This window comes from Sciurus carolinensis, chromosome 3, assembly GCF_902686445.1.
Source record: "Sciurus carolinensis chromosome 3, mSciCar1.2, whole genome shotgun sequence".
NCBI lineage: Eukaryota > Metazoa > Chordata > Mammalia > Rodentia > Sciuridae > Sciurus > Sciurus carolinensis.
The window spans coordinates 85335853-85356535 of record NC_062215.1 but is presented as its reverse complement, the minus strand read 5'-3'; the positions used below and the strand labels follow the sequence as shown (position 1 = coordinate 85356535).

Below are 20683 nucleotides of genomic sequence, written 5' to 3'. Positions count from 1 at the left end.
GCTATTTACTACATTCCTTCTGTGAGGTACACTGAGTGTCAAACCAAGTTCGAGGGGACTTTTGAAATTGGGGACTCTTGAATTGAGTCTTATAATAACTTGTATTCTCACCTCATCTGTTTAAATGGTCAAGGATCTCATTCAGGTTGATTCCATTGTTTTGTAAATAGATCCAAATGTATGGTTTTCCAAATATGTTCTGTTTGTTCCTTTCCCCCTAATAAATTTTTTTCTATACTAAATTCATAAATTAGCCTAACAAACCCATTCCTCCTCATTAAGGCCAAGCTTATCCCTTAGTCTGTATTGGTAAGCTTCTGCTTTAATTAAAAGTGATGATCTGAAAACAATTCCATTGCAAGTAATCTACAGTCTTTTTTATTGCATTTACAAAATAATTTGTAAACATATCCTTAAGATATAAATTTGGTTATATTTCTCTGGAGTCACTATATTATTTTATCATTTCTTTTCTTCTAAGCATTTGAACGTTACCTCAGGGGATCAGTAGTGAAAACTGGCACAAAATAATTAATGTGTATTTTACAGTTTACAAGGACTTTCACAGCATCATCTCATTTGATCCTCACATTAATCTTTTAAAACGGCAAAGGCAGAAAGTTTAAGTTCACCTCACAGGTGAAATGAGTCAGGCTGTAATAGACTTAACCTTTTTTTTTTTTTTTTTTTTTTTTTGGTGCTGGGAATATTAAACCCAGAGCGTCACATATTCTAGGCATTCCTGTTACCACTGAACTATGTCATACTCTTTTTATTTTATTTTGAGGCAGGGTCTCATTAAATTGCCCAGGCTGGCCTCTAACTTGTGATCCTCCTGCTCAGCCTCCCAAGTAACTGGGATTACAGACATGTGTCAAATGCCTGGCTAGGAATTAATCTTTTGATTCCAAGTCCATGGTCTTGCAGGATTGGAATGAAGTATGTTCTATACTAGTGGAGCTCAAATATGGGAATCATTTGAGGAATTTTAAATATTGCCAATGTTCTGTCGCATCCCAGGTATTCTGATTTAATTGGTACAGGGTGTGACCTAGGTAGGAAAATTTTTAGAACATTCACAGGTCAATTCTGATAGCCTGGGATGAGAACCACTGCACCTCAAAGTATTCAATTCAGCATTATATTTTGTTGCTCACCAGGCTAAAGCATGGCAGAGTACTATGGGTACTTTAGGAGGAGACAGAAGAGGATTATGGATACTCTCATGAGAGGAAGCAGAGAATTATGGGTAAATTTAAAGCCTTCAAAGATCAACAGCCTGGGTTCATATCCTGCTGAACCACTGATATTTGGGGTAGTTAATTAAACTCTCAAGGCCTGGGAATTCACTCTCAGCTGTGTTTAGTTATTGCTAAGAATGTGGTGAACATGGGGCAAATAGTTCAGGAGTCCCTCAGGAAAATGACTTAAACATGGGTTGGACCCAGTTCAGACATCCCAGATGGATTAGGTGAGAACCAGAGGAGATACCTGAGGAAGTAGAAGCATCAAACATCGAGGAAAACCTTATTGTTAGGAAGGTCCTACTAGAATTGGAAAGTCATTTCATTTGCATTAGTGGGAAAAAAATCACGGACTTATTTTTTTAAAAAGGGGACAAGGAAAGATTTTAAATTTGCCTTGGAGTTAACTGGACTCCAAAGCTATTATCTTTCTCAGAATTCAAATGATTAGCAAGTGTTAGTTACCAAACTAAGACTTTTCCTTGACATTCTGAGAGGCTTTGGAAATACAATGTAAACTTGGCAGAGAAGATGGGCAGCCAGGTCCCAGGGCTGATGCTCACAGCCAAACCCTCTCACACCAACAAGTTCAAAGCCTTCTACATAGAGCTTAGTTTCCAGAGCAGCCTGAGCTGTAATTGCTTCTGATTCCTCTATCCATGCCTGGACTAGTCTTTGGCACATAAAGTCTTTTGAGTTTGATATGGGGGAAGAAAGACTATGAAAGTAGAACAGTACTTCTCTTGTATCGCAGAAATTAGAGCCAGAATGCCTCAGGTTTATTGTTGGTAGGACAATATAAAGTAATCATTCTTTTATCTTGGAGAGCAAGGCTACTTGGAAGGGCTTGAATATTCTCATATTTTTCTGTGGTAGCCAAGACACAAGTCATGTTTACCAGCTGTTATTGTCACATTGATGTACATAAGGCGGCCAGCCTCTGCCTGTGGTTTTCTGAGGAAAAAGTTGAAGTAATGAACAGGTTGATCAGCAAGTCTTAGGTGCTCAGAGGGAGTAGATTGCAAGACAGATGATTTAAAGTAATTGATTGTCAAGTGCTGAAAGTTATCTCCAATCTCTAACCAACTGATTTCACCTGTGAATAAATGATGTCACAGCTTACTAAATAACTTTACCAGAGTCACACTTCCCATGAATGGTAGTCCTGGATCTAGGACCTAGCTCAGTAGATAGTTTTATACACTCCTCCTCCCTCTTGCACAGAAGATGTACCTGGTTGCTTAGCACTCAAATGGCCATTGGTAAAATCTAGAAGGCTATTTTAGTCAAGTTTTTCACTTCTGTGACTAAAAGACCTGAAAATAACAATTTTAGAGGAAGAAAAGCTTATTTGGGGGCTTATGGTTTCAGATGTCTCAGTCCATAGATAGTGACTCCATTCCTCTGGACTTAAGGTGAGGCAGAACATCATAGTGGAAGAGTATGGCAAAGGAAAGGGGCTCAGGACCTCACATCAGGAAGCAGAGAGAGAGTCTAAGCTCATCTCATAAAACATATTTTCTGAAGGCAATCCCCAAGCAATGCACTTCCTCCAACCACATTCTGCCATGGTTACAACTCAGTTAATCCCTATCAGAGGATTAACACACTGATTAGGTTAAGGCCCTCCTTAACCAATCCTTTAGCTTCTAAACTTTTCTTACATTGTCTCATACATGAGCTTTTGGAGGACACCTAATATTGAAACTATAACAAGGCTATTTAATAGTTATAGTAAGCTGGAAGAACTCCTCCGAGAGAACCATTTGTCTTGGGAACCACAACTTACTTCATTAACTATTTTTAAATGCACAGAGATTTTGCATGAAGAAGAAATCAGTTATAGAAGTATCAGATGCACTTTCATATTAATTTTTCATGTGCACATTCCAACTTCTGTAATTTTTTTAGGATCAAACTTATTTTGTCTAATTTGTCTAAATTTCCTTCTTTCTCTTACTAGGATGAATCATCTGGCAGGTTTATTGCTGTCTTCACCAAGCAGCTCTTTGCTTCTGTACTCCCACTGGGACTTTGAGTGGCTTGTCAGGATGTACATTCCCACTCCATGACAAAGAAATACTTCACATGATAGTTTCCTGTAATTTCCAGGGGTTAGAGATAGAAATAATAGTTTTAACCTCGAATAGCACACCAGGACAATATTACTAGCAAAATTTTCTTCAGTAAAATTCCTCTAACAGCAAGTCCTACTCTCTGCCCAGAGTTTTGCCTGACTAGGGAGTAGGTGTTATGCAAATTGTACTAGAAGAAATGTAATATTCTTGCTGCAAGTGCCATTTAGGAACAAATGGACAAGGTTTCTTTCCTTTCTGACATAAGCCCCAAGATAATTAACTAGATAATTCATCTCTGACTTTCAAAAGTACAACTGATGTACCTCATTAGAACTGTTCTTTTCAGCAACCCCTGGAAGGAGGTTGGGCAGAATAGAGTACCTTGATAGGGAGTGGGCCTCTGAGTCCCCAGAAATTTCCAGGGCATCTTAGGATAGATAACTTCATGGCTTAAAAGTTGTCACACTCCTTTGTGAGATGATTGTGGTAGGGGATGTCATTTAAAGGATAAGCATGTAAAATTTCATGCTAAGAGAGGAAATCAGTTTAATGCTGTTTTTATCTTTTGTGAAAATGTTCAGTTAGTCTTTTGCTTTATGTTTGTGATGGCAAACTGTTTACAAAAAAAAGGTTTCTGTTGAAAGCATTTAGGAATATTTAAGTAGTTAAGTATTATACTTAGTGTTATCAGAGGTAAAGGTGGCATTATTGCTCAATTAACATCAGTACATTAATCAACATTGGACTTTTATTGAAGACCTTACAAGGTGTGGTGATAAGGGTGTGATATACAAAACATTATTCCCACCCCTGAGGTTCTTAGATTATTACCGTGACTGGTGAATTGCCTATAGTATCTGTTTACTCAGCATGGTTTGACTGAATTTTTTCTCCTTATCAACTATTTGTTATTAATGATATTCCTTAATTTATGATATTATGTTCCTATAAATCCATTGTGGATTGAAAATAGTTTAAGTTCAAAATGTATTTAATACATCTAGCTGACTGAACACCACAACTGCCTTGAATGTTCTCTGATCCCACCTACAGTTAGGCAAGAACATTTAACCCAAAGCATGTTTTGTAATAAAATAAATTACTGACTACATTATGTAACTCATTGAATAACTGTATCCAAAAATGCTAATGACACAGTACACTGTAGCATATCAGCTGTTTTCTCTTGTCACCATCCTGTGGCTGACTGGGAGCTGCAGCTGGCTACTACTGCCCAACATCACAAGAGAGGGTCCTGCCACATATCGCTAGCTCAGGAAAATGAAAGTATGGTTCCTATCAAATGCTTACCACTTTTTCTCCATTGAAAAGTCAAAAAAATTGCTCATTAACTCTAACCATCATAAGTTGAGGACCATCTTTCTATAGTATTAGTATCTTCACTATTGTATTCAAATTCTTAAATAATTATTTCTTAGTAGAGGCAATCACCTCCCAATAAAATCAGTTTAACAACCTCAGAAGATATTCCTTTGCCAGCAATTGCTGCACACGCAAAAAGTATATTGTATTGACTATGTTTTCTGAAACAAAAATTTGGGCACATTTGTTATCTGATAATGTGTATTTATGGGGGCAATGAGATAGAATCTTATTTAATTTTTAAAATGTTTGATTGATAGAATTTTTTATACTTATGGTATATACCCTGACATTTTGGTATATGTATAGGTTGCAGAATAGATAAATAAAGCTAATTAACATGTATTTCCTCACATATTTATCTTTGTTTTTCCTGTGGTGAAAATACTTAAGATTTGCATCTGAGCCATCTTCAAGTACAGGATACAATGTCATTAATTACAGATCTCTTGAACTCATTCTTTCTATTTCACTGAAATGTGTTCTTTGGCCAGTGTCATCCCAACCTCCATACCTTGCTCCCCACCAGCTCAGGGAACTACCATTCTACCTTCTGATTCTGATCCAGTGATTTCATCTTTTTTAGAGTCCACACATAAGTGAGATCATGCAGTATTTGTCCTTCTATGGCTGGCTTGTTTGATTTAATATAATGTCCTCCAGGCTAATCCATTTGCAACGAAATGGATAGAAATTTTAATGTTCAAATTTCTTTTAAATTAAATTCTGCCCATCATTCTCAGACATATGTCTGCTGTTGGTGTGTACAAAAGGCAGCAATCATATGGCCAGCCCACTTCCCATCAACAACTAAATGACTGAATTGTCAGTTCATTTTGGGATGGCCACTGCTCCCCCACTGAGCTCCACTTCCATCTGGAAGCTCTGTGTTTTCCTTACCCTATGATAACTGGGTTGGGGAGAGATTGAATTTGAATTGCAAAATTTGACATTGAGTTATGAGTTTTTATTTTGTCTTGCTTTGTTTTTTACTGACCCCCAAGCATTTAAGGGTAGCCATTAACTATCTATGTGCAATTCCCCATCTGCATGGCATTCTTACCTTTTCTGGTTTCTTTCTGCCAGGTCATACTCAGACAGCCATCTCTAGATTATAAGGTCCTAATATCTTTTGCTAATCTTAGAATCCAGACACTTGGAGTACCTTTAATGAAAATAATGGCTGATTTTCCATACCATTCTATTCCACAAAAGAGTTTCCATTATGTAAAGTGCCTTTAGAATTGAACTTTTTTAAGGAAATAAATGTTACTGATAGATAGAACAGGCAATAAAAGCATCATCTGAAAATTTATTAATGCAACTGCATGGATCTGTTCAATATGGAAGACAGTTGGCAATATCGAGGAGTGTTTTGAGTGAAGAGTAATGTGGAGTAGATGTGAATTGATATGCCAGTGGTTGTGGGTTCATATCAGAGACATAAAGAAAACACTTTGTTCTCTTATCCATCATACACATTTAATCTCGGAGATTTTACTGTGTGCTTAGTTCACTTTGTAAGTCAAATCCAGGGATGAAAAAGAAGAGTTTTATATGTTTTGCCTGACAGTAGTAATGTTAAACTGTGAACAAATTGGGATGTTCTTTTGAAATTCTGTGATTTATCTGACGCTATTTTTCCCCCTTTAAAATTTAGTATGCTAGTGCTGAACAAAAGCTGCTAGCGATCCCTAGGAACAGGAACGTTGTTATGGTATTTGCTGAAGTGCTATCTACAGTGACAATATATTCTGTGCACCCTCCCCACCACCAGAAAACAAATGAGTAAATAAATCACAGAAGCTGAAGGCACCAGGGCACACTGGAGTAGCTGTCAGCCGTCGGCTGGCTTCTACATCTCCATTTAGCTGGCACTCTGGTGTGTATGTTTTGAACTAATTGGATCATCATTTACTATGGAAATGGTAGTGGTTTTTTTAAAACCTATTCTGCTGATAGTCATCTAAGACCAGACATGATATTTCTGATAAGATCACCAACTCTGTAGAGGAATGGCCTGGGAGCCTTGGAAGAGATGCTGCCTGGCAGTATCCTGGTTCATGGTTGGATAAGGATTTTAGAATCTTAGGTGGAATTACCATTAAGGACAGATCTGCACATGCATAGGAAAGTCCATGAGAGGTTTCCAAGACTATGGAAAGATCATGATATTTGAAATCAGAGCTGTAATTAAATTCTGGTTCTGACACTTATTATTAAACAGGTCACTTAATATCCAATCAAGCCTGTTTCCTTATATGTAAAGGGGATCCAGAATTTGCCCTATATCCTGCAGTTGAGAGTCTATAAAATTGTACAGTTAAGTTTACTTGGCTTAACTGTGACTTGTTATACAAATATTAGATGCTATTTATTATCTTTTGTGTTCCAACAGGAACATTTCATGCTAATACCACCCCAATCTCTGCCTTATGTGATTCATCCTAAATCGTAACTTCATATTTTTAGTATGAATTAGTAAGTAGATTTAACACATGATTGAATATTCAAAATGAAAAAATTCTGTTCTGATTCTTACAACTGACTAACATCCTAAAGTTGGGTGGTTCTTTGTAATGTTATTTTTAATTTTTAATTTATTTTTCTATATTTTTGTTGGTACACTGCAGTTATACATAATAGTGGATGGTTCTTCATATCCCCATAATTTCATTTTTCAAATTTCAAGTTAAAAAATTACAAGTACTTGAGAGTATTTTGGTTTTATTTTGCCACAGTGCTAAGAGGTAAGGATGGTCACTATCAGAAAAATAATGAGTGAGTTGGAACACAGGATAACTATTATTGCTGTCAGCATATGTGCATAGGTTTTGTATCCACCATCTACATTTGAAGAAATAATAAAACAGATAGCTGAGTTGAATTTGCTTTATTTTTCTAAAACCTTGCTACCAAGACATACTTGGAATTATTCCTCTCATAAGCAAATTGCCCCAGAGAGGGCTCATATTGAGCATGATTTCCTGAGAGCATTAGTTTTATCTTCCACTAAACTCTCACTGAATGTTGCTCCTCAGACTGTTCATTTGTACAGGCAGGAGATGGAGTCTGCTAAATGCAAAGGTTGGGCTAAGTGATTTTGATCTTAGGGTCCAAGAAAAGTACACAGGAAAAAAAAAAAGTTCCTTTGAAGAGAGAGAAGTTCACTTTTAGGGAAAAAATAGTACAAAATTTTATTATGCAGGGATTCTTCTAGGCATATCTAACATTAATGATATTGTATATTAAATCCCAAAATAAAAGCAGCATTTTTTAACACACTTCACTTTTTTATTTAGGAAGACTAATTATGATTGTTTTTTTTCCATTTTACTGTAAAGATGAGTAAATTAGTTCATCATGGAACAGATTGTCTTAGCTTTGGTGTTTGCCTACAGAAAAATACAAAGATCTGAGCTCTTCAAGCTGATTCTTGCCCTGGTGCTCAGAAACAGGGGCCCTGTCACAAGAAGGGTCTCAGCATCCATGAGGGGTCATGAACCTCGACCAGGATCATAGTATTTGGACTTGGAGGCAGTTAACATGGGTATGGGGAAAACCAGATGCTGCCTTCAGCAGCATTTTAAATATCTATTCTCCCAAGTTGAGAGTTTTTACAGATGACTGAAATCAGAGAAGTTTTATCCAGACAAGACCTTTGAGTTATCCTATGTTCATGCAATTTATAGGTGGAGAAATTGAAGACCAAAAAAGTTGTGTGATAACTAAAAGTCATACAGCTGGTTAGTAGAAAAGCTAAGAAGGAATGTAGATTTCTTATTCTACTTGTTCTAAGATTTACTAAAAATGTAAATGTGTCCCTACCCTGGAGGAGAACACACTTTCAGATGAAAGTGAGATGGCACTTGGTGGACTTCTAAGAAGATTTCTTTTTCTCTTTCTTTTTTCTGTCAAATGAAATACCAATGTTGGTCTAAATGTGCCCCACCACTTTTACCTTTGCCTTAATTTGATCTTCTTCAATTATCCTCACAGTCCTAGGCTCACACAGACTTAGTATAACAGAAGATTCGCCTGCCATGTTGAGAGTAATCCTTTCACACACAGACTGGGCAACCATACACACTTGGTAGGCCTGAGCATGGGGTGGTGAGGGTGAGGGTGTTGAGACCTCTCTTTTCTTTTCCTGGGAGAGAAACCATGATCCCATTGTGGCAACCAGTTGGTACTTTGCTACTTCATTCGGGACATCGATGGGTATATTGCTCCTTATTTTTTTATGAAAACACCTAAGAGAGCAAGAAAGCAAGTTTGGTATATTAGGAAGGCTTTTCAAGGAAGGGAGTTGTAGACATATGTTTCCCTCCTGATTTAGTCAGCTTCTTTGTCACTGTGACCAAAAGACCTAACTAGAACAATTAGAGGAAGAAAAGCTTATTTGGAGCTCATGGTTTCAGAGATCTCCATTCATTGCTGTCCAACTCCATTGCTCTGTGCACAAGGTGAGGAAAAACATCATGGCAGAAGAGTGTGGCAGAGGAAAGCAGCTCAGGACATGGCAACAAGGAAGCAGAGAGAGTTCTGCTCACCAGGGACAAGATATAAACCTCAAAGGGACAACCTCAGTGACCTACCTCCTCTATCCACACCCTACCTGCCTGCAGTCACCACCCAATTAATTAATGTGAGTGAATTAATGTACAGTTTAGGTCATAACTCTCATAATATAATCATTTTACCTCAAGAAGTTCTTGCATTGTTTCACATAAGAGTTTTAGGTGGACACCTTATATCTAAACCATAACATCTCCCACATTGGTAACGTAGAACCTCTTTCTCAGAATCAGCATTACTTACTCTCAAAGCCACTGAAAGTAGTTACAGTCTTTTAATGTCATCTGCTTCCATGAAAAGAAACAATCATAACATAGTGGGCCCCAGAGTCTCAGAACTCAAATAGAAATTCCCCTGGGGTCTCTCATCACACTAACATAGTTTTTCTATTACACAGGCTAACATCTGACATCTATAACTAAAGTATAATTTAGCAAGTAGCAAGCTGTGGTAAATATGTCTGTCTGTTTGGATTACACCTCTGTCCCAGTGTATTATTAATAACCACCCCTTTTTTTACTCTCCAGTGGGACTTGATTTGTATGATTAATTATCTGTTCATTTTACAGATTAATAATAGAAATTAAATCAAATGTGTAACTTCAAAAGCTTATCTAAGTGAAAGTGATTTATGTTCTATTCTGGAGCATCTTTCTTCAGAGACTCTTAAACTTCAGTATGGATGAGTATTACCTGGGGTGTTTTCTAAAATTAAAAACTCCTGGCCCCACTCCCAGATATTGTGACTCACTTGGGCCAGAGTGTGCCAAGGAACGTGCATTTTAACAAACTTCACTTTTCATCTCCTCCCCTCACACTGCTGAGTCTTATGCCAGTGACTGTCAGCCCACTCTGAGAAACAGCGAGCTGAGGAAATGTTATTGTCATTGTTAGAGGAGCTGCCTACTAAAGAATCAGAATTACAGGATGAATTACAAACTATGACGTCTCATCTTGTGAGACTGGCATTTTGATCATAGTCAGGTGACTCCTGCTTAGACTTTTGCAGTAGCATCTGGTTTTCCCCATACCTATGTTAACTGTCTTCAAGTCCATCTTACCCGCTGTACCAGGAAGCTCTTTCAAACACAAATCTGACCATTCCGTCCCATCACTACCTTCCTTACAGCACATGAAAATGGTGACTTCCTGATCAATAGCTTCCCATTGACTTAAAGACAAAACTCCTTGGCATATGGCCTGGTCCCACCTGCCCATAAAGCCTCATCTTCTTCCCCAACCACACTGACCTTTCTGACTTCCTCAGATGCCTCAGTTGTATTACCCTCTTTCTACTCCTTGACTTCCCCTCTTCCCATCTCAAGGTTATTCCCTGATTTGATTAACTCCCCCTGTGCCATCAGAAAACCTTTCCTGACCTCCTTTCTATATCCCTCTACAACTGTTTCTTAAAGCCCCTGGAAACTACTCACAGCACATATTACATTGTTATTTTACATGTGCTTGTGACATTTTTCTCAGTAGCTCTCTCCTTCCACAAGACTATGAGCTCCATAAGACCAGGGATCATGTGAGCTTTTACACCCCCTGTGTCCCTACCATCTTCTCTTGGCCCTGGAACATAGGAGCTTCTCAGAAAATATTATTGAGTGGAAAATTAATTGAAGAAAGGTGACCTCATGAAAGATTTATTGAGTCCTACTCTCTGTTGGATCACAAGAAGCTTGTGACCTCAAGGTAAGACACATTTATGCATCTTAAAGAAGGGTGTTATAATCATTTTCCCTCATGATTTTTTAAAGCCTCCTGACTTATGGAAAAGACAGCCTCTGGCTGTCAGTAAAGGGTTGTGCTCCTTGGACCAACTGAGCTCCTAGACTGTCATCTGAGTTGAACTGAAATAACCCAGAGCTTTGTGTCGATTGATATTATTTTACATAGGCCTGATGATGCTGAATGCTTGGGAACAAAAGACAAGCACTCCCCCAAAGTTGAATCATTACCTTGGTTACCATTTAGAGAAACTTATAGCCCTAAGGATTGCTTTATGTACCGACAAGGCAAAATTTGATTTAAATCCTTCAGTGCTAACTGAGCTCCTAAATCTTTAGCTTCCTGAGTACTGACTGAAATTTGTTGAGGCAAACAAGCTTATGGTTTCAACCAAGTATGAAATATGTGGGGAGTGAAAGTTGTCTGTGTGGTAGCCTCACTTTTATAGAATTCACTGCTGATTAAACTCCATAAAAGTGAAAACAGGTCACCTCTGGAATCAACTTATTCTCTTTACAGTTTGGCATCCTCAGGAGTAGACTTGGCTTATTTTTCCTCTTCCTCTCTTGAAGGTTCATAAGAGAATGTGTTTTACTTAGAACCATATGTTCTCACCTCTGTTTTCTGCTTGTGTCCTCTCTCTTCTCTCTCTCCCTACCCCTATCATCTCTCAGGTATTTAATTGGCAAAGGAATTAAACATCTTGATATTGTGTCTGATTGGAATAGGTTGTTTATATTCAGATAATAAGACTCTTTATTTTATGAATCTCATCATGCTTTTATGTGTAAAATAAATTGAACAGCTATCTGAAATTGGCCAGTTGTGGCCTACCAATGGGGCAGAGCCATACTTCTCTCAGATCTTTCTCTTCTGCCTCTTTCTATCTACTTGTTTTTCCTCTTTTGCTTATCCACTTCCTTTTCACTCTTGCTCATCATATTACACTCTAACCCTCTCATTGGTAAAAGATTAAGGAGATAAGTAGAGAAAAGAACTTTCAAAGAGGAAATAGACTTTAGGTCAATGACTAGTCTGAGTAGCACATGGATAGGATATGGCTTTCTGCCCTGGTATAGTGACATACCAGAGCAGGCATGAAGCCTCTTTTTCTGTCATTAACTCATGCACAGTTCCTAGGCTATACCCTGTAACAACTCTGTTCCTTGGGCTTCCAGCTGCCAGTATCTGTTGGAAGGCATGACTATGGGAGAGATATACAAGACTTTCTGCCTACAGCAACCTAGAAATGTTGGTGGTGAGACCCAAGAGCTGGCCTCAATCCCTGGATTTCAAAGGGTTGTGCACAAGTACCTACCTTCCTCCTGCCTGGAATGGGATAATTCCAAAATCTGTGGTTTGCCCCTTCTTTAAGTTTCCCATGGGTTTTTACTTCAGTCACTTAATAACATGCCCTCTTACCTTCATGGAATCTCTTTACTTCCCTACTAGCATTCACTGCATTTCTCAAATAAACTACTTGCAGGTAAGTCCTTGTTTTCTCTAGAACCATACTAGATACTAACTAATAATTTAGAAATGCTAATGGAGAAGCTGAGTTGTACAGGAATATTTTGTAGGAACTGCATTTTTAAAACCTTGATTCTTCCACCAGTTTTCCTGCCTTGTCTGTGGTTGTGGCTTTGGTGATCTCACCCTGTGGTCTTGCTTTTGCTGCCATCTCTGGTGCTCACCATGCTGTTTAGTTCTTCATAAAGTTCCGTTTGTCTTGTAGAATGTTCCTGCTTGCCTCTGAAATACCCTCCAGCTTCAGGTCTTTATATTATCTTCTCTTCTCTGCCAAACTTTCAAATAAGGCTCTAAGAAAATTGCCACAATTTTCTTCTCCCTTTTCACTTTTTGCTTAATCATGGACAATTTGGACACCATTGTCACCCTTCAGTAAAACACAGCTCAAGTTCCCCCTAACCACCTTATTTCAGAATATAGAGATCGTCTTTTTCTTCTCTTGTTCTTTCTGTTACCACGGAGCATATTGATAACATTTTATTCTTGAAAATTGTCTTGAGTGAGTGAATTCTTAGAATTTAACAAAAGAGAGATTAGTCCTCACTGGCACTTTACTATGGGGGAAACTGAGACCTAAAAAGTTCAAATGATTTTCCCAGCAAGGTCCAAAACTCTAAAAGCTACACATTGATCCCAGGCTCCTGACATATCATCCGTAGTAGATTCAGCTCTACCATGTAAATTGTTTTTGATTAGTCCTGATCCCAAACCTTCAAAATATTCCTATTTTTTAGTCCTTCCAACATAAAGTCCTCCCAGGGAGTTTCCAGTTCCTTCTCCCCACAGTTATTCTCCATTACAACAGTTAGGAAGACATTTCTAAAGTATAAATCAAAACCTGCCTCTCCCCTAAGAACTGCTTAGCCTCCAGTTCTTTTCTGCACTGAGGATAAAATCCAGACTCCTTTCCATGCTTTGTAAGACCCTCCTTGGTCAATCTGTCTTACCAATCTTACGTACTGCTCATCTTCCTCTTGCTGTCACTCTGCTGCAAAAAGAGACCCTTCCCGGGCTTGCCAGCTAGGTGAGCCTAGCCCTCCCTGGGGCACTTGCTTTGCTACTCCTGCAGTTTGGAATGCTCTTCTCTCAGGCCACAGCACCACTGCTTCCTTCTCTTCCTGCAGTTCTCATTCAGCTCCTAAGATCTCCTTCTCAGACAGACTTAATCTGATGTCACCATACCTAGCTAGCATTGTCCATAACCATCCCTCTGCCCATCATGGGATGCTGTTTTATTTTTTCATAGCATTTACTACTAGTCACAGTTATGTTATTTATGTATGGTTTGGAGTTTGTCATGCTTCCCAACATTAGAATATACTTTTCTGGAAGAGAGGAACTTTGTTTTGTCTTTCATGTCTCTCACACCTAGATCAGCGAATGACCAATGATCAGTGCTCAATAAACCTTTGTTGGATGAATGAATAAATGAATGAATGGTATCTGATTCTCTTGTCTCATTTCCAAGAGTCTTTGCCTTCCTTTATTCTCTAATTCTGCTAGTCAGCTACTCTCTCAAATTTTTTTCTCCAATGTAATCAGAACAATTGTCTCATGAACCAATAAGGAAAGCACTCCTGACTAGGTGTTACTTTTTCAATTTTCTCATTAGCCAAATTCCCACCTTATGCCTCACTACTCAAGTCTTATCTCTGATGAAGTATAATGCACATTTCATTGCTATGAAACCATATCTCATAGCCCTCATTGCTTATCCCTTCTTAAAATGATGTACAATGACCTTTGCATTTTATGTATTCTGAATACTTATGTATAATTTATATTAACTTGAATTGTATTCTACTAGTTTCATATAATATGGAAGTTGTGTCTAGTTATGTTAAATATGTGTTTGTTACTTGTAGTAGATTCTCATTACGTATGGATCCTATGATAGCAAATTTATCTATTCACTAAAATATATTTGCAACCCCCAAATTAATACTTGTGGTACTTTCATGGTTGTTCATAGACATGTACTGAACAGTAAAAAATTGAAATAACCTGACAAGTGCTTTCCTGTTAGAGTAGAACATGCTGCCCTCTACCTTTTTGCTTTGGTTCTCATAGAATTGGAAAGTGTGCTATTTGCAGTCTAGTTAGTACCATAGTTTTTGCACTGTAAACATTTTGTTGGTGATGTCACTGTTTAAAATGGCCCCCAAGCATAGTGGTGAATGCTGCCAAGTGCTCCTAAGCACAAGAAGGCTGTGAAGTGGAAACAGGTGTAAGGTATTCAGGCGTAAGTCATAGTCCTGTTGGCTGTTTCAATGGTAAGGAGACAACAATATCAAACAAGATGTCTTTAAACCAGAATGCATAGGCAGTGAGGTTATATATTGGTTGACTGGTGGAAGTGTTTTGGCCGGAGGCTTATAGGAACCAAATGCTAGGATTCTCCTAGGAATCCTATTTGCTAATTTGGTGATCATGGCAACTTCACAGAACTTAACTACAGTAATAATGAGAGAATCAACTATATATGTATATATATGTTGACATTATTCTTAGGAGACAAATATATAAAGGTTTATTGAAATTAAGTAGTTTGCCCAAGATAATTTGCCAACCTGCTAAATAGTAGATCTGGAATCTGAATGTGAGATTCTGAAGTCTACTGGGTTTCCTTTTACCATACCACTGTTGAGTTGTTAATAACATGTACAAGCTTCATATTTTTATCATGTGAATGAAAGTCCCACTAGTAGCCAAATCTTAAAGAATCAAAGCTATAAGACTACTATGACCTAGATTTGTTTCCTGCTCTGTGTGTGCACACCATAAATCTTCCTGGCACTTACCTGAGTAGATTCACACATGCTATGAAGGTGAACATGACTGCACATCGTGTGTTTGTGGTTAGACACAGAGGCCAGATTTTATAAAATACTTTCACCTCCTTAACTGTGTATTTACTTATATACAGAGATGACAGGAGAAATTATATTATAAAATCTACCCAAAACACATGCACATGAATCAACTTACTCATTTTGTGGTCTGCATTGTTTTGTGTGTGTATGTGTGTGTGTATAAATACATACACAAATGCATACATGTATGTATGCACAGACACGAATTATATACACATGCAACCACATACATATACATGTTTATTAAAACTTATTTTACAAAATTCATAATTTATTTTAAAAAATAATTTAAAATATTTTTGGAACCTCCAGAGTACCTCCATGAACACAGTTTGAAAACCTGTTTCTTCCCCCTGTTAGCTGTTTCTTTCTAAGTAGATGGCATGTAGATCTTACTGGTAAGAATCATATCTTTCTTTACTTAGTATTACAAATGATCTTAGTTTGATACTAAATATAAACAAGTCTCTCACTACTGATAATCCAATGCAATCCAGATGGTTGGCAACCAGCTATATTATAGCATAGATTTCTGCAGTATGTGTTTAGAATTAAATAATGTGATGAAATGATTTCACTTAGTTGTGTGGAGCAAGGACCTTGATAAATGCACACAGTGGATCAGATTTTGTTCCTATGATATTCTCTTGACATTTCTTTTTTCCTTGAAAACCAGAGCCACTCATGAGTCTTAAATTAACACTTCTGAACTTTGAAAAAGCTATCAGAGACCAGGTTGGGTGAGGAACTTCCCACAGGGAGGCATGACCAGATAACAACATTTTATGTCTTGCTCAAGGCTACGCTACAAATCCCAAAGTGTTAGAAAAGGGACTAAGGGGTTCTTCTAAACTGTATCATTAGTAGGCTGAAGGGACTAATGGGTTTTATCTTAGAATCCTGAACTCAATATTTTATGATAGTTTCAATATTTTATGATAGTTTCCTTTTCCCTTAATAAGATGGCTGCAAGTCCAGTGACTTTAAATACCCTATTTTTAAGGAGCTAAGCTTTTCACATATCAAGGCATCAAGGTCGATGTATTTTTCCTGGTTTAAAGAACAGCTGAATTCCATTGTGCAGATAAAAATGGATTAACTGCATGACACTACCTCAGGCTTTGCTGGCTCTGTCACTTCTCCAACTGGGCAGAGACTTCTGCCTCCAGAGGTGATGACCCAGTGGTTTTGTCTTGACAGAGTTAGTAAAAACATCCACTCCTGTTTATAAGCACCACTCAAGAGTTTGTTTAGCAACATCCCTACCCGGACCCCAGAAAGAATACAAAAGCAATTGACGGATTCCAAACTTTTCAGCTTTGTTTTCCACTGCTTATTTTCCAAGTGGAGATTATTGAAAATAATAATTCTTTCTTGCTGCAGGAAAAACCATCAGAGGAAGAGAGAAAACACAAGGAAACTTTGGATGATCTTCACATGGTGGTAGATGAGGATTCAAGGAGCGAAAGCAGCAGTACAGATGAGGGAAAAGAAAAGACCAAATTGCTGTTAGAAAGATTGAAAGCCTTAGAGGTAAGAAATGAAAGCATTCCTACATGTTTAAAGAAGAATAACAGTGTTCTGCTTTTATTGGCACTGATTTTAACTGAGTATAAATCTTCTTTCCTCAGTTCTCCCATACTTATATAACTGAGTGTCTACCTCTGAGATTCTTTTGTCAATGATGAAAATAAATTTAAGATGTGCAGCACTGAAAGGGTCTTCACACAGGGGCTATGATTATATTGCCTTAGGAAGAGGAGGTAGAACAATAATTCATGTTAAATTCATTTCAGACCTCAAACTGGATCAATTCCTAAACTTACCAGCTCTTTAATACATGAGGCTGGGAGAAGATTCATGTCATTTTCCTTATACCCAATGAAATGAAGGAATGAGTGAATAAACAAGCAAGATAGAGTATGTAAAGATGATTGTAAAAAAATGTGTACATATGTATGTGTGTATATATGCATACATTTGTAAATGTATTATATATACAATGTGTATATAAACATATTATATAAATTTTAAAAAGGTAAAAATATTTTTCTAAATAAATCATGTGAAGAAGTTCAATTTGTGCAGCATATAAAAAGTAGAGTTGAAGGTAGGTTAAAGGGTCTTTAAGGAGATTTTCGGAGCACTGCAGTCCTCTAAAATACTGTTTGAAAAATGCTGGTTTATTACTTAGTGGCATTTGATATCACTGCAAGAGTTAATTCCTGAATTTTCAGTCATCAAAGAACATTCCAGTTATAAGTTCTTTTTTTTTTTTTTTTTTTTTTTGTGGTGCTGGGGATCAAACCCCAGGCCTTATGCTTGCAAGGCAAGCACTCTACTGACTGAGCTATCTCCCCAGCCCCAGTTATAAGTTCTTGATTGAAATTACATGTGCTGAAAAACTCAATGAAGTTGCCTTTTTTCTAATGAGTTTAATTACCTCTCTTCCATATATTCTGAGGGGCTTTCACCCATCATCATCTAAAATCGATTTTATCATAAGGTCTACAGAATCCTGGAAACTTCCATAATAATGTGAAGAAACAGAACCAGAAGAGAGGTCTTGTTTTCTATTCTTGGTTTCTGAGGTCTGGCCTCTAACCCACCACATTGTTACTAGTGAGCATGTCCTTTGTATTCTAATTGCTTTAGCAAATGTACAGCAAAGGTTAAGATAATGAACTTTGATGCAAGATGCACATGGTTTTGTTTGAATACTTGTTCTACTACTTTTTTGCTTTGAAAACCTTCAAACTGGGGGCTGGGGATATAGCTCAGTTGGTAGAGTGCTTGCCTTGCAAGCATAAGGCCCTGGGTTCGATCCCCAGCACCACCAAAAAAAAAAAAACCTTCAAAGTTCACATACTCTCTCTGTGTTAGTTCAATTGCAAAAATGGGGATAATAATAGCAATTCAACTTGCAGAGAAGTAACAAGGATTAAATAAGTTAGTTATACAATGATTTCCTTAGCTTGGTCTCTTTGATTGATCTATGTCAGGGCTGCTACCTCTTCCTAAGTCATTTTTTTCCTATCTATCTGTATATAATGTTTAATACAAGAACTATGAATGAAAAAAAAAAATAGCTACTGCACACCAGCATGAGTGAAAGCAGATAGGCGAGCAACTGATATCAGACACAGGGCAGAAGAGAAATCAACTGAGGGAAACTCCATCAGCTCCCAGGCGTGAAGGACCAGGAATCACCTGTTTCCCCACGGGGTCTCATACTTCTGTCATTTTTCAAGGTAGTGTTAAAGGTAGGAAGGCCCTCTCGTGGGAACTGAAGTTTCTGTTTGAGAGTTGTAAGAAAATATACAACTATCTTTAGTCTGAAAAAACTGGATTCCTAACAACAGCAGTGAGTTGATATGACATGTGCTTAAATTGTTAGTTTTGTAAGAAAACTTACAGCTATCTTCAGTATGAATTAACTGGATTTAACAACAGCAGTGAGTTGATATGATGTGTTTCATTTGTTAGTTTTTATTTATGATTATAGTGAACATTGTTCTCAGTTCATCTCTTTGTCAGAGATAACTTTATGAAGAACATTTTGTTTAATCAAGCTAAGAGGTACTTCAAAAATATCTTTGGCAACAAATGTTGCATAAACTTCAGAGGGAAAAAGAACCCATATTTTTTTCCTTCATCAGAGATCTTTACACTTTCAGCAACAACTCCTTCGTTCAGCATTAGTTGGGTATGATATGTGATATATTTAAGTGCCATTCGGACCCTTATTTTAGTTTATGAATTATTTTATTTCCTAAATTAATTTTCTCTAGTCAACTACCATTACTTGTTTCCTAAGATTCTTTGTTCAATATTAACTGTTTTTGCCCTCGTATCTCACTATATTATACTTGAGGAATCTATCATCTTTTATTGCATAAAATCTTTTCATTGTATGTGATCCAATATTCATAGGAATTTCATATGCTATTTAATTATACTTTTAAAGAATTTGCTACATATGTTCAGAGTATAAGATCTTCTGCATAGGTTAAAAATTGTTGTGGGAAAATACAGAGCTCATTTTGACAGACTGTGATTAGAGCTGGTCGCAGACCCCCATGTGGATTCACACACTTCAACAAAATGTTCCTCCAAAAGATTGCAGGGAAATTAACCATAATGCATCGAAATTGCTTTGGCAAGATTTGATATTGTAAAGCAAGATTTTAGAAAAACAAGGAATATTTTATACCCATGTATCTTTGAAAAAAAAAATATATATCCTAATCTCTTGGCTGCTGCTATTGTAGGAAGCCGGAAAGAATGATTTTCAGGGTGATGGGAACCAGTCTTCTTTCATTCTTGCTCCCCAAACAGGCCCCAAGAGATGTGGAAAAGGAGGTACAAAATCTGCTTCTAATATTGTGCTCTTGAGTAATATGATAATAATACCAAAATATTAAATATGATTTTTAAACATTTTAAAGAATATTTAACAATATCCTAGATTGTATCTGAGAATGTCCTGACTTTAAAAATTAAGTAAATATTGCCTAGGTACCTCATACCCCCACTGCAGGATTGGTCTTTCTTGTGGTTATTTCCTACTCACATTCTATCATAATTGCTCGTCTTTTCCTGTCAGCACCAACACCCTGTGAAAAACATAGCCTTTGGTGGAGTTTTCCAAAATCCAGCCCCAGAGAGGATATGGAGCTGTGGCAGCATATCGTTAGGTAGCTCCATTTCCACTCTGTCCTCTGGCTGCAGGACATTCCTCAGCAGCCCCTTTCTCCTCAGTTCCCAGACCCTGGCCATAGGACTTGGCCAGGGCTTTCCCACTAGCTCCCCTGCCCCACAGCCAACCTCCCCATTGTTTGCTATGCAGATCTCTTTAGGTCTCAGCACTTCACTTCCTGAGTCCAATCCATGCCATTCCGAGACTCATCAAGGTATTTTAGTAAATGAGGTGTTTACCTTCCTAAAAAGAACTCCAGGTCCTGAAGTCAAAATAATACACACACTCACACACACACACACACACACACACACACACACACACACACGTTATTTCTTCTTTTAGCAATTGTCTCACTTTTGGCTGTATTTATTTGTCATGGGGAAGAAGAGTGGACCATTTTCCCTCAGAGTCCAGACGCTGCTTCCCTTGGACCTAAATTCTGTTTTTGTTTAGGTTCCTAATGTCTGATGAAAAATCATTTGTCGATTTTTTTATCTGCCACAGAGCCATGTTGGTGAACCAGAAGTCACTCACTCCTTCCCTTTACCTTTTCAATGCCCA

The 20683-nt window shown here is 37.6% G+C and overlaps 1 protein-coding gene across 5 annotated transcripts in view; it reads left to right on the top strand.

Moving 5' to 3' along the window:
* Nckap5 (NCK associated protein 5) overlaps positions 1-20683 on the top strand; it is an 863608-nt gene that overhangs the window by 564246 nt on the left and 278679 nt on the right. For all 5 annotated transcript variants that reach the window (XM_047544852.1, XM_047544850.1, XM_047544849.1 and 2 more), the window contains one exon: positions 16804-16953. In XM_047544852.1, coding sequence (XP_047400808.1) covers positions 16804-16953 — 150 coding nt within the window. The remainder of the gene's footprint in view (positions 1-16803; positions 16954-20683) is intronic.